Source organism: Chelmon rostratus, chromosome 12 (assembly GCF_017976325.1).
Source record: "Chelmon rostratus isolate fCheRos1 chromosome 12, fCheRos1.pri, whole genome shotgun sequence".
NCBI classification, from domain to species: Eukaryota; Metazoa; Chordata; class Actinopteri; order Chaetodontiformes; family Chaetodontidae; genus Chelmon; species Chelmon rostratus.
In genome coordinates this window covers 18,454,192-18,467,297 of record NC_055669.1, presented here as the reverse complement: position 1 = coordinate 18,467,297, position 13,106 = coordinate 18,454,192, and the positions used below count along the sequence as shown (strand labels likewise).

The 13,106-nt window shown below is 42.2% G+C and overlaps 1 protein-coding gene across 1 annotated transcript in view; it reads right to left on the bottom strand.

Moving 5' to 3' along the window:
* Positions 1–13,106, bottom strand: part of LOC121614859 (collectin-12-like) — a 45,425-nt gene that overhangs the window by 17,978 nt on the left and 14,341 nt on the right. The window contains exons 3-5 of the mRNA XM_041948949.1: positions 5,244–5,366; positions 1,292–1,378; positions 136–1,179 (exon numbers count right to left, since the gene is read on the bottom strand). Of these exons, the coding sequence (XP_041804883.1) occupies positions 136–1,179; positions 1,292–1,378; positions 5,244–5,366 (1,254 nt within the window). The remainder of the gene's footprint in view (positions 1–135; positions 1,180–1,291; positions 1,379–5,243; positions 5,367–13,106) is intronic.

Genomic DNA, 13,106 nt, shown 5'->3' with positions numbered 1-13,106 from the left:
GGCTAAATGTTCTTGTTATTTTATCCTCTTCAGAGACAAACCTACACATACTTGGATGAGTGATTATGTGCATGTTTATGAGAAACATGTTTGAACATTTCCAGGATCCACACCAAGTACGTCTTCTGTTCTTACCCTGCAGGATGGTGAAGTTGGTGATGAGCTGTGAGTGCTTGCTATCCACCAGCTTCATCTCCTCCATCACCATAGAGAGGCTGCTGACCTCTCTGTCCAGCCTGGCGGTCAGCTCATCTTGCTGGGTGCGCAGCTCATTGCTATCTGCCTTGGCTTCCGTCACACTATTGTTCAGGCCCAGGAGCAGGTCCGAGTGTCTCATCACCGTCTCAGCGCAGGACCTCAGGCCGTTCAGGTCGGAGCTGATGGCGCCTAGGAGCTGCGTGGCAAAGCTCACGTTTCCGGTCACGCGGTCCATGTCGTTCTCATGTCGGTCGAGTCGTGCTTCCACCTTGTCAAACGTAGATGAGGTGGCGTTATCGTGGTCTCTCTGGTGGTCCATCAGCTCACGCAGGCTCTGGTCATGCCCCTCAGTGAGAGCTGAGATGTTCTGGATCTGGTTGGCTAGTGTGCTGAGCTGAACCCCCAAGTCATCCAGAGCTTCTCCATTGGACCGGGCTAGAGCAGAGTTGTTGGCTGCCAAAACCTGCAGGTTCTGGACCTTTTCCTTCAGCCACTCTGTGTCAGCTCGTGTCTGCCTGGCTGTCTGCTGCAGACCCTGATAGTCATTCTTCAGTTTCTGTACTGCCTGGCCTGTGTCTTCCACCGTCTTCTGCAGCGTGCCGAGCAGATTACGCTGCTGGGACTGGGTGATGTTTAGTGCACTGACACTAACCTGGGTCTGGCTCTGCACTTTGACCTGGCCCTGTATCTCTGTCTGGAGCCGTGCAGTGTCTGTCTGGAGGTTGTCAATCATGCCGCTGTAGGAAGCCAAGGTCTGGTTGACCCCACGCAGCGAGGCAGTGTGGTCTTCCAGAAAGCTCTGCAGGGAGATGTGGCCGTTTTGCATGTCATCTCCTGTGATCTGCAGATCATCCAGCATGTCTCTGTTTCTGGTTGCCCTGAGGGCAATATCATTCAGCTGGTTCTGTAATGCCTCCAGATCTGACTTGAAAGTCTTGATTTCAGTTGTGGCATTAACTGACTTCTCTCCTGCCTGATCATCTGAAGTAAAAATGAAGAAAATTTGAAAAAACCTCCTTGTACGCAACATTCACAGCTACTGTATGTAAAACCATGTAGATTTGATATCTGATCTGGTGTTAATAAGACTTACCTAGTTTCTTTAAGTCTGTCTCCACAGCATTGATCTTGCCTCCATAATTCTGCATGCCCTCTGTGACATTGTCCATTCGCTGGACCACTGCCAAAAGAGGAAAGAGAAGGTGTAATGTAAATAGATGAGAATACAGCATATACATGGAAAAGGCATAGAGGCAAATAGACATAACCATGAATTAATGATAGCTATATGAAGAAATCCTCTGTAAAAACCTTCAGACTATAGAGTGGAAGAAAACTGAAAAGTTTGGTGTATGTAAGTGCTGCTGAAGTTGACATTTCTGGCTCAGGGTATATATATATATATGTATAAAAAGTAAAATTTGAAAACATGTCATTTAAAGATATGTATCGCAAAATTTCAGTGCAATTCTAGACAATAAGGTACTACAGAAAAATAGGGTTAACATTTCAACTAATAGATATCACAACTTTGAAACTTCCCTGGTTAAATTCTGATGTTAACATAATTTTATTTGTCTTATTAAGTTTTCTGCTTAATTATGCAACTGTGCATTATCTAATTAAATATGCAGAATTTTACATAAGTGTCCACAACAGAAATCTGAACTAAAATAAATACCGAAATGTGTATTTTGGAAGTTTTTTTTCCCACTAGTTTAAAAAAAGATATGTTATGGAAGCAAAATAGCCAGAAACCTGACAGTTGACCAGTGCAGGAAAAAACAAGCGATAGTGTCTCCCATTGAACATACTATATTATAACAACAATGCAATATTTTCCCTGTTTGGTAGGAAGAACACCTAATACAACCATCACAGAATCTAAGACACTAACACAGGAGGTGCGTTTTATATAGTGCATTATTTCTAATGGAGTAAATGTACACAGTATTGGTACTTTTACTTCAGTGAAGAATCTGAATACTTCCTTCACGATTTAAAGCTAGTGCTCATCAACCCATCGCATGTAACACTATATCTGAACAGCAGGGGGTGCTGCTGTACTCTTTCCTCTCGAGTGAAGAGCTGTAAACCCAAACAGCAATTCTGAACACAAGATGTTAAACAGAATGGTGAGTTTCCTACGTTTTATTTGTAACCGGGCAACCGGGTATCTATTGATCATTACAAATCTCAGTTTGCAGAGTACATTCATAAATTCCACTTTGCGAGCATAAACAATATCCATCACATAACGAATACCACGCTGTGCACTCTAACCCTGCTTCTCTCTCCTCCTCACATCTGCAACAAGAGTCCATCTCCTCTCCTCTGCGGTTTGTTTTCCTGACAGTATGTGGGCGTCTAAAAACTGCCCTGGAAAACATCCTACGCGTTCATTGTTGTCATTCCAGAAGTGACAAAAACACGAAACAATAACAGGCACTTGGGACAAACAAAAACATGGGTTCACTTTCAAAGAGCTGCTGGTCAGCCCTCAACAACTGCTTGAGTCTACTCTCTGTCACTTTCCATCTAATTGTCTTTATCTTTTTGACTGCTGTATATGACATACAGCATATTTCAGGCAAGATTATTATATTGCTACAGTATTGAGATCTGCCCTTGGTAATAGTGGCAAAACAGTAATGTGAAACAAAAATGCCTGCCACATTATCTGTCCTCCCTGATGTCTAACATATCCTCTTATTCCCCTCTGCTAATCTTTCCACCTGCCCCCCCTCCAAAGTCCTGTATTGGAAAAGCATTATAAGTTACATAAGGCTGCTAATTTGAGTAAGGCTTTTTAGCTGCCTATTGTGACCCAGTGTTATGAGCCATACTTAGGCAGTTACCCAACATGAGGCCCCGCAGATTAATGCTGATCGGTGCTGCAGGAGCAGACGCAGCAGGTGACACAAACAACGCTTTCAACTTATAACAGAATTGGTGGAAGTTTGTGAAATAAAGTGAAGTCAACAAAGCAGCTTTTTCATAGGTTTCCTGCAATATTTATGTGACATACAGTTGATACAGATGTTAGCAAATTAACAACTTTCTCTAATATTCCCACAAGGACAGCTTCATTGGTAGAAAGAGGACTGCCATTGTCTTGCACATTGCATGATCCCTTCTGTTACATTTAAGACTGAAGTTCAAGAGAGGAGAGATCACATTTATCGACTGTTTAACACCTTCAAACGAGAAACAGAGAATCACTGTTTGTTTTCAGCCGAAAACAGACAGACACGAATACAGTCCTACAAGAGTAAGATTATCATCTTCTATTACAGGTAATTTGGAGAGTTAAGACTAAGATACATGTGGATTATAGCAGAAACCTGCACTTACGTTTGCTGGTTAACTACATTACATGCTATTTAAAGGGTGCAGAAGAGGAAAACAAAACACAGAACCCTGCCTACACTGGTTTCTCGCAAGCTCAAACTATTTTGGACACTTGCAGCCATTTGTGAGTCAACCTGTGGTTCATGAGACAACAAATTGCTACCAAGCCATAAAATCTCCTCTGGGTTGTTAAGCCAGGGTAGTCGCTGCATGGTCATCTGGTAGACATTAGGGCCAAACCATCAAAATCACACAGGCTCCACACTAACACAGACCCAGAGCTGGAAACCCAAAACAATCCTGAGGGCCCTTAAAAGCACAATTCAGATTCAGAGCTTAACTTGTGGACCATGTTTTGAATGAAGTAATTCCCCACTGGGCGATTGCAGTTTTTGTTTGTTGGTTGAGGTACACGGCTCATCAGGTTAGGGCGGTGAGGAGATTTCTATGCTTGAGGGTATTTTGACAGGTACTCTATGATTGACTGGGGCCTCGAATGTGCAATGTGTAACTGGACAAAAGTGCATTCCATGTTGATGGCTCATGCAATAACTGTAATTCCTTTCTGTTTCTATTTAAGATCACTGCTGTGGTTCAAACGGGGAGAAACTGCAAAAATTGGGATGCACTAAAGACAATGTTGCACAACAAATGTGTTTCTAATCTCAAGCTATGGCCAATCTCTGAAAGATATGAATTCAGCTGAGAGTAAACAATGGATTCTGTCAAGGGAGTCTCTACAAGTGGTAAATCTTAGGCTGATCCTTCTGACTTGGTTGGATTTAGTTTTATATTGTGTTGCTAGTGATATGACCCATTGACTTTCATCACACCTCAGAGAGAAAGAGAAAGGCAAACAGCGATTGAACATGGGGGGCAGGGGACGAGGAAATAAAGGGAAAATCTGCTGACAAATAATATTTGCATTGTGATTTTTCATTTATGATGATTAATTTAAGGGACATTATCCACAAACAATCTCTCTGTGCTGAAAATAACAACATCAAGACTTGAACTGATAATTTTATCAGGTGACCCTCGGTCTGTTGATGCTGAATGACGTTTTTTAAATCAAAATAAACAAGGTAGACTAATAGTCTACGGTCACACTGGCAACCTTGCGGCTGTACTCAGGCAAGTGATGCTAAATGCTAACATCAGCATGCTAAAGATGTCTACGATATATTGTTAACAGGCAATTCTTACAATGGTCACAGTCTTAGTTTAGCATGTTGGCATGCTAACATTTATTATAATAAACCAAGACATTGGACAAATTAAAAAATACATGATTATGGTGATAGATGACAAATCAGTATCCTCTGGGGTCCTTGAATCTATGAACAGAATTTCAGGCCATCTGTCTAACATTTGCAAAGATTTATCTGTCTTGACAAAAGTGTGGGGCCCACATTTCTATCCCTGGAGGTCCACCGCTAGCATGGCTAAAAACAACAGAGGGTGATCAGGCTGTGCATAAAGTGAACTTGTGAAAGTAAATGTCAAGGCTGTGGGTTTAAACTCACTCTTGTTATTGTCTTATTTCATAACTCTGGATTGAGTGTAAGTTTGAAAGTACTTGGATTTGTGTAAGGTGACTGCAGGTTTAAAATCTGCACTACGGAGGTCAAATGCAGCAGCAGAAACATGAAAAACTACAGTATTGTACAAGAGGCAACTCAGTTCGGACTCACCTTTGTATCCGAGGACAGCCACCGCTATGGTGAGCAGGGCACAGAGCACATAGAGCAGTGCAATAGCCGCCCGCAGTGCCCAGTCATTTTTACACTTGGTGCACTCCGTACCCTCCTGAATTCCTGCAACATACAACAGAGTTTGTGTCACAAACCAGTGTGCCGTATCCAATGTTGAGAAGCAGTAGTAACTCAAATATTGTGCAACTGGAGCATGGAGTTAATAAAAATACACCAAAGGTTTTCATTCAAAAACGAAATCACACAGGATTTTTTTTTCATTTCATAACTAAGTTTAGTACTGCGTGTCTGAAGCGGGACACGCTGTGCTTTTCTTCAGCCAAGTATCAATTGAAAACATTCGCTCTCATGAATAGGCAAGGAGACCCACTATGAAACCTATGAAAACGCCGCACATGTGTCAGCCATACGAGCGAGAAACCAAAACAAAACAGTACCGTTCCTCTTCTGCGTCATTCCTCGCTGCCATCCAACCTACAACCAGTGTGCAGTGAAATTTCTGGTAATTCTTGTCCCAGATGTTCCCTAGTCTAAGACTGCATCCTGAAACCCACCAACACCATGTGATACAATGCTAAACATTATAGTATAGACAGGATGTTTACTTGACTTCATTGGAACTGACCAAGTTGCCTCTGGCGAGCAGAGTGAGAGGGCAGCTGGTGTATATTCATTCATATAACAGGCAATAAAGATATTTCCGTAGATGGAACAAACCTAAATCAGATTAATGTAGGAAGAGAGAATTTGTGGAAACCTGTAACACGTCATTAGACAGGAAGGTTAGAAAATAAAAAGCTCAGGCAAAAAGAAAAGTGTTTAAAATCCACTTTTATTATCATCGTACCAACCTGCCTTAAAACTGGGCAAGAAACACAAGCAGGTTGTAAACAAGCCAAGCGCTGAACCGCAGTAGCTACCACTTTATGTGGAGGTTAAACCAAAAGTGAGCACACACAAAATCCCTCGCTGCGCAGAAAAACAGCGAGTGTGCACAACTCTGGCAGGCATGACAGGTAAAAAGAAGATGGTCTTTGATTTCTCTTTGATTACAACCTGCCTGATCACCTGTCTGCTTGCGTTTCTTCGCCTTTGTTGTAGCAACGTCACCACATTTCAAGATCTCAGCAATTACTTTGGGGAGTACAATGTTATCGTAATCAATATAACCAATGAACAGAGATACGAAAATAAAACATGAGTTACGGTGAATGTCTGTGACATTTGAGGCAATATCTGCACAAAGCATTGTTACACAAAGTTGGTTTTCCAGCCTGGTCCTGGTATTCAACATGGCCATGTGCAACAAAAATGCTGCTTTTAGAAGGTTGGCATTAAAGTTGGGCTCCTGAGTTGGAAGATTTGCATCATTTTACCATTTTGCATCTTCATGTTATGTAAAATAAATACATGTTTTCTTGATCACTATGCTTTTGAATATGTTATATCAAGTTAGGCTGAACCCCTGAGCCAAAGTTCTCTTTTACTAGACTTAAAAGTCCAGTAGACAAGAATAGTGCAGAATGCCTTTGGGTCATGTCATCCTTCCAAGAATGAGGCTCTGGTCAGAACATGGCTCTTGGCATTTTGGTCAGGTCTATTGTTTCCACTGGAGGAAGCTATAAAAATTCCCCAGCTGGACAGACATCTTCATGTGACTTCCTTCCCCTAAGAGAATCAGAGGCCTGGCTCTGTCCCTTTAACTCATGTCACCCCTGATGGGACTGAATGTGTAGCCAAGAGGCTCTATCCTTCCCAGTCAGGGGTGGGCCAGGACCACCAGAGGGGTACTGGGGGGTTTGGCCTCTCGGCTTTGGACCCACACATCTGTGCAAACATCATGTCTGACCACCTCAAAGGGGTCCAGCCGCGGACCCAGACATGGATATGCAGGCCACTGTTGTCCTAATGTGTGCTGGAAGCCTCATGTTGGGAACCAGTGTGGAGAGCTCCATCAGAGAAACTCTCCCCCCACTGGTCCTGACCACATGCTGCTTAAAGGACAACATCACACCATGTAAACAAGCAGCCGACCGTCTGCAGGTCCTGGGTCAGGAGTAAAGCAGGGGTGGTAAGTCTGTGTTCATTCATTAGAGTACGAACTCAACTATATGTGTGTCCCTCATGCCTGCAAGGTCACTGAATTTCAAAGACGTTCTCACAGTCAAACCCTTTCACTCAGGATTTTTCCACTCTAGATGTTTCAATAATAGACTTCTTTACAAACCCCAACACAAGAGGTACGAGACTCCCACAAGAATTTGTTTACGCAATTGTCAGATTGCTTGATAAAATAAGAGCACAAATCTTAAAAAGCAGCCTTATCACAACCATGACACGACCTGTTATTCATTCTAAAACTGTGCTCATGACTGGACTTTTCTGCTTAGTGAGTTTAAACAGAGTTGTGACCACATTTTTAGCACTATCCAAACTACACACAGCACTTTAGAGTACTTCATCAGCTGTCTCACACGCTGTCACTTAAGGCAGCGTCGGCTGAGGCGTGAAGTTTGACAATGAAAAAAATCTGGTGGTGTGCAGTTAGAAAGAAGTGAGCTTACAAAGGCTACATCCAGGCGAATATGCTTACATTTTAAAGGCACTGCTTAAAACGTAAACATCTCCGTCTTGAAATCAACGCCTTGCAACTGTATTTAGGCACAGGTAGCAAGATGAAGATGAAGTGCAAAATATAACTTTATAACAGCTGCTAGCATAGACAACAAGGCCAGCAACGCCTGTAATTTTTATCCATGTTGAATCGCTGGTAGTCAAGGCTCATAGATATATACATGCTGCTGCCCTTTAAAGGGTCACATGATAGGGGTGTGACAAATCAGGGAAGGACATATCATGAGTGATGAGACACAAACAGGAAGTAAACGTAGTCGTCTGCATTATCGTTTCCAAACATCTCTGTTTAGGGCTGCAAAACATGGGAGCAGTGTGGAACCCGGGCGTGAACATAGCAGAACATGCATTTTAAAATGAAAACATATCAGTGTGGATATAGCCTGAAACTGAATCTATGCTAGCAGCTCCAGGACATCGAGTTGCACTGTGCCATAAAAAGTCCTCGGAGTGCTCTTTAAAGACAGGATTTAAAAGTAGCCGTGGTCGAGGATGGCCTGACAATCTATATGTTATACAAACTGTTGCATAGTGAGAGGGCAGCAGTGGAAAATACTCAACAACTTTTGGATTCTGACTTAGAGCATGGATGTTCAAGCTATTTGACCATCATGGGAGGAAAGTATGTCCATGATGGTAAAATCATAACCAACGATGAAAGCTCTTATACTGTCAGGGCATAAATCTGAACGCACTTTTGGTCTCTGCTCAAACTATGCAGTTCTTTGAGGTACCTCTGTCACTGCTGTAGGACCTGGCAGGGACAGGTTACAAAGCCAGACTGTCCTCGCAGCAATGATGCTTCTGCTGAACTAGCATGGAAGAAAATTCATTCTGGGCAGAGCAGCCGCTAGTTCCTTCCAGGGTCTCAACATTTTCCCACTGCTTGTCACTGAAGTACTTTCTGTTCCCCTCTCAGGGGTTTTGCTTAAACCACTATTCTGTCAGTGATGTGGCACACAGTAATGATGAAAGGCAAATGCTTCCAAGGTAGCTGCAATATTTAGTTACATAGACTTCAGATAGAAAATAAAACTTTTTAGTTTCTATATCCAGGCTCGATGTGGGTCACGTAGCTCTTGAAAACACTTAGATGGCTTGTTTTGTCATAATTACATCCACAGAGGATATTAAGGTATGTCACGATAATCATGATAAAGGACAGTAAACATCTCTGAGACGGAAGTCATGCTGTCTATTATCCTGATGACGATAATCCAAGCAGGCTACAGCGAAGTCTTGAACAATTGGCAACATCATGTTCAGTCTTTTTAAATCAAATTCCATAGGTCATAAAAGTCTGACGCTCAATTTAAGAAAATCAAATAGAGCCTTAAAACCTGAAAGTCACCATGATTTCTTCTCTGCATGTACTGCTTACTCAGTTTTGTGTTACAGCCCCCCACAATGTACCTCACTAGTCAGTAAGTGTGTCATGTTTCATACCCAATGAGGTATTGTGACTTCTTGCTGTCGATGCATAAAGTATCACAGTGCATAAACATGCTGACACACACATGTCATGAGCTGACAGAAAACACATTGCTGAACCAAATGGTCCGGTGCAGGACATGGGAGACTGAGCCTGCAGAGAGTTGAGAAGCTGGACGGCAGCCAGGACGTCCCAATCAACAAACTGGAATCCAGCCAGATTATCCCCAAGAGGTAAATAAATGCCAGAAAAGCCTAGAGAGAGCAGAGGTAGCATGGAGTGCTGTATGTTACATATTATTGCTGTCAAGTGAGAACCATGCATCTCTAGTTCTGGCCTGTTTGCTTAGTTTTTTTTTTTTTTTTTTTTTTTTTTTTTTTTTTATTTATATAGCAATTTCTGGGCCAAAGTGGACCAAGACAAAAAAGATTTCCCAAAAAAACATGTATCGCAAAACTACTTTTTAGCAACATTAGCAGCATGGCTCTATAATATACCGAGAGACCCCCTGACTTTTACTCTAGTGACACCATGAGGCTGACATTTATGGTTTTTAGTCAATGGAAAGAAATTAATTTGTCTAATACTTTGGTTTATCATCAGATACTTGCAAAACTACTGACATTCCTGTACTTTGTAGGTAGTGCTAGCATGCTACCAGGCTAAATTACGGAGGCAAGCATGATAAATCTAATACCTGTTAAATGCTGGCAGCGAGCATCATCATTATGGGCATGTTAGCGTGCTAACATTAGCATTTATCTAAAAGTACTGCTGTGCAAAAGTACAGCCTCACAGAGCTGCTGACATGGCTGCTGGCTGCAAAAACCCTTTTTGACACTATTTGAAGAAACACTTGCCAGCAGCAGTATGTAACGTGTGCAGCTCTCCCTCTGGTTAGATACATTACAGCAGATGCTCCAGAGTTATCTGTGATACTTCGTAGAAGTTAAGAGTCATTTGTGGCTCAGCTTGATCATTGTTAATCAGCTCAGTGTTGTGAAACTGAAGCACAGATACAGAGAAACAGGGCCAACAAGAGGAGATGCAGAGAGAGAAAGATGGGGGCAGTCCAGTGTGGTGTCTGTAAAACAGCTGTATTTCATTTGGACCCGGAGTCGGTCAAAGAAAAAAAAGATCTCAACACTTATTCCCTTATTCCATGTACCTGCCATTAGACGTGCCTGCATGCCCTGTCTCACCCTAGCTGGCAGTGGAAACTTCCATGGCAACACAAAGAAAGCCTGTGCAGACTAGAGCCTTTTTGTGTGAAGACCCTTTGTGCAGAGTGTTAATTCTATGCTATATACAGTAACTGGGTGGCGACCGCAGGAATCCTTTCACTGCGGCCTTCCATTTGGTGCTATATGAAAGCTGAATATGGTCACAACCCAAAAAACAGTAGTCGCTCACACAGGCCTCTCGCCTCCACCTGAATGGAGTCTGATGGTTGCCAAATGCTGCATTTTTGTCTTACAACTCCAGAGGGAACACACATGTTTTTCTTTTAAGCGGTTACACTACTGTCTGGTATAATACAAATGTACAAACTGTCAAAACTATAATTACATCTAATTGTGGCTCAGTTTTTAATTTCCATAATCAGCCTTGTGCTTCAAGAAACCAAAACACACACACACACACACACACAAAAATGTATATAAAACAACAACAACAGTGAGGATCAAATACAATTTTCAGAGACAAAACAGTTCAGATAATAATGTTTTTTCCATTCCTGAGACAAATTAAATTGAATTGGTTTGGCTCATTACTGCAACCCACTTGAAAGAAGATTTTCAGTAAATGTGTAATTTATTGTGTAAGACATGTAATTCTGCTGTCTTGGTTCGGAAAACGATTTTCAAAACATCTCATGATCCACGTATATGATGGTTCAAACTGCAAACTCTAGACTGGCAGTTCGCTGAGACTAAAATGATGTAACGTCTACTCGAGACCCCTCATTACAGGTTACGGCCTGAGCCCTGAGCTCTTGGGTTTATATTTTGTGGAGGCTGTTTAGAGGCCAGAAGAGATGACAGCGTCAAGTGTTTCACATGGAAAACAAGTTAGGGAAAGGTAAACAAGACTAAGAGTATACAGTCTCGCTACCAAGTCAGGCAGTCGGCTACAAGAGACAGTTCAGAAACAAGATGGCGCACTTAAAGAGTCATTTCCTGTATGTGTGTCACATGGCTGTCGCTACTGACCCGCCCCTTTAGGAGACTAGCGGCAGGTCCTGAGTTTATTCACTCCAAAGGGAAAAGTGAACAGATTATGACCAATTCAGGAGATAATTAACTTTGTTCAAGACCTGCCTCTGTCGTAGCAACATAGTCTTGAGAGATCTGGAGATCGGGCACTAGCATATTAAGCTAGGAAATAAAAACAAGGAAGTGTATGTCATTTCATATCAGTGGCGCAGCTTCTAATGGGTGATCTTGTTCTTCAAGAGCATCTTTGCGGCTACTTGTGGACAACAGTTTAAGCTAAATCATTAGTATTCTTACATCCTCACAGTTATAATGCTAAGCAGGTTTAGCAAGTACAATGTTTCTTATGTTCCCCATCTTAGTTTAGTGTGTTAGCATGCTAACATTTGCTAATTAGCACTAAACACAAAGAAAAGCTCAGGATGATACAAACGTCAGTGGTAAAAGTAGTAAACCGAGCTGGACCGGCTGAAATCTTGACCCGATGATGGCGGTAAATGAAAAGTGGGGGGATCATCAAGTTATTACAATCCATTCTGAGGGGGGCAAGAATGTGTGCAACAAATTTCATGGCATTCCATCCAAAAGCTATCAAGACTTTATCTCTCAAAACTACAAATGTCAACCTCGTGATGGGGGTCGATGAAAAGCCACAGGAAGTCATTGAGATTCATCCTTTGGTGATCATGAATGTTTGTGCACGCCAATGCATCTAAGAGCTGTTGAGATTGGGGAGTGTGGACCAAACCCATTTCCATCCCTAAAGCCAGGCAGCGGGTGTAGCTAAAAACGAAAAAATACATAAACAGACTCATTCCTCCTTCTTTTCTCTTTAATCATCTGGTGACCAGTTGGGAACTATGGCTCTACACAGAGCGATCACTTTGTCATTGTTTAGCAGACAATTTGTATTTCTCTCCAGTGTTTGGTTGTTGCTTCCTGTAAACAGATGTGTCCATGTTCTTCACTTGAATTTAGGTAAATAAAATGAGTTCATTGATTGATGGTTGTCTCTTTTGCAATACTCTGCCGCTTGGGCTTGAAGAGCGGAGATGTGGTGCTTCTGACTTCATTCTGTAGACATGTTGAACCTTTAACTGAGCTAACAAGGTGCTCTGGGGTCGTGGAGTCCCCCTCTGGCCCTTATAGCTACCCCAGTATTAACAGTCGCCAACTGGAATGTTAACAAGTAAACACTCCAACAGGGGAAGTTACCACTGAGACAAATTACTAAGACATTAGGGACCTTGAATTGCTGAGTTAGCCTAGCATGGACCGTGTTTTTTCTTTTCACTCGCTGCTAACAGGTTTATGACACTTTAAATTGGGCCCCCAGTCCTCTAGTACATCTGGACCTGGTTACAGTGGAGCCAAATCAAAGGGTGCATGCAAACATTTGATACATCATTCCCTCATGCCAAGCATTATAAGAATAAAGGGTTAGGTTTTTAACTTTGCCTTCAGTAGGCTATTTTGGGTGTTTTTATAAGAAACATGCTCACTTCCTTTTCATGATGAGTAAGGAGATCAGTGGTTTGCAGCCAGAGATCTTTGTGTTGG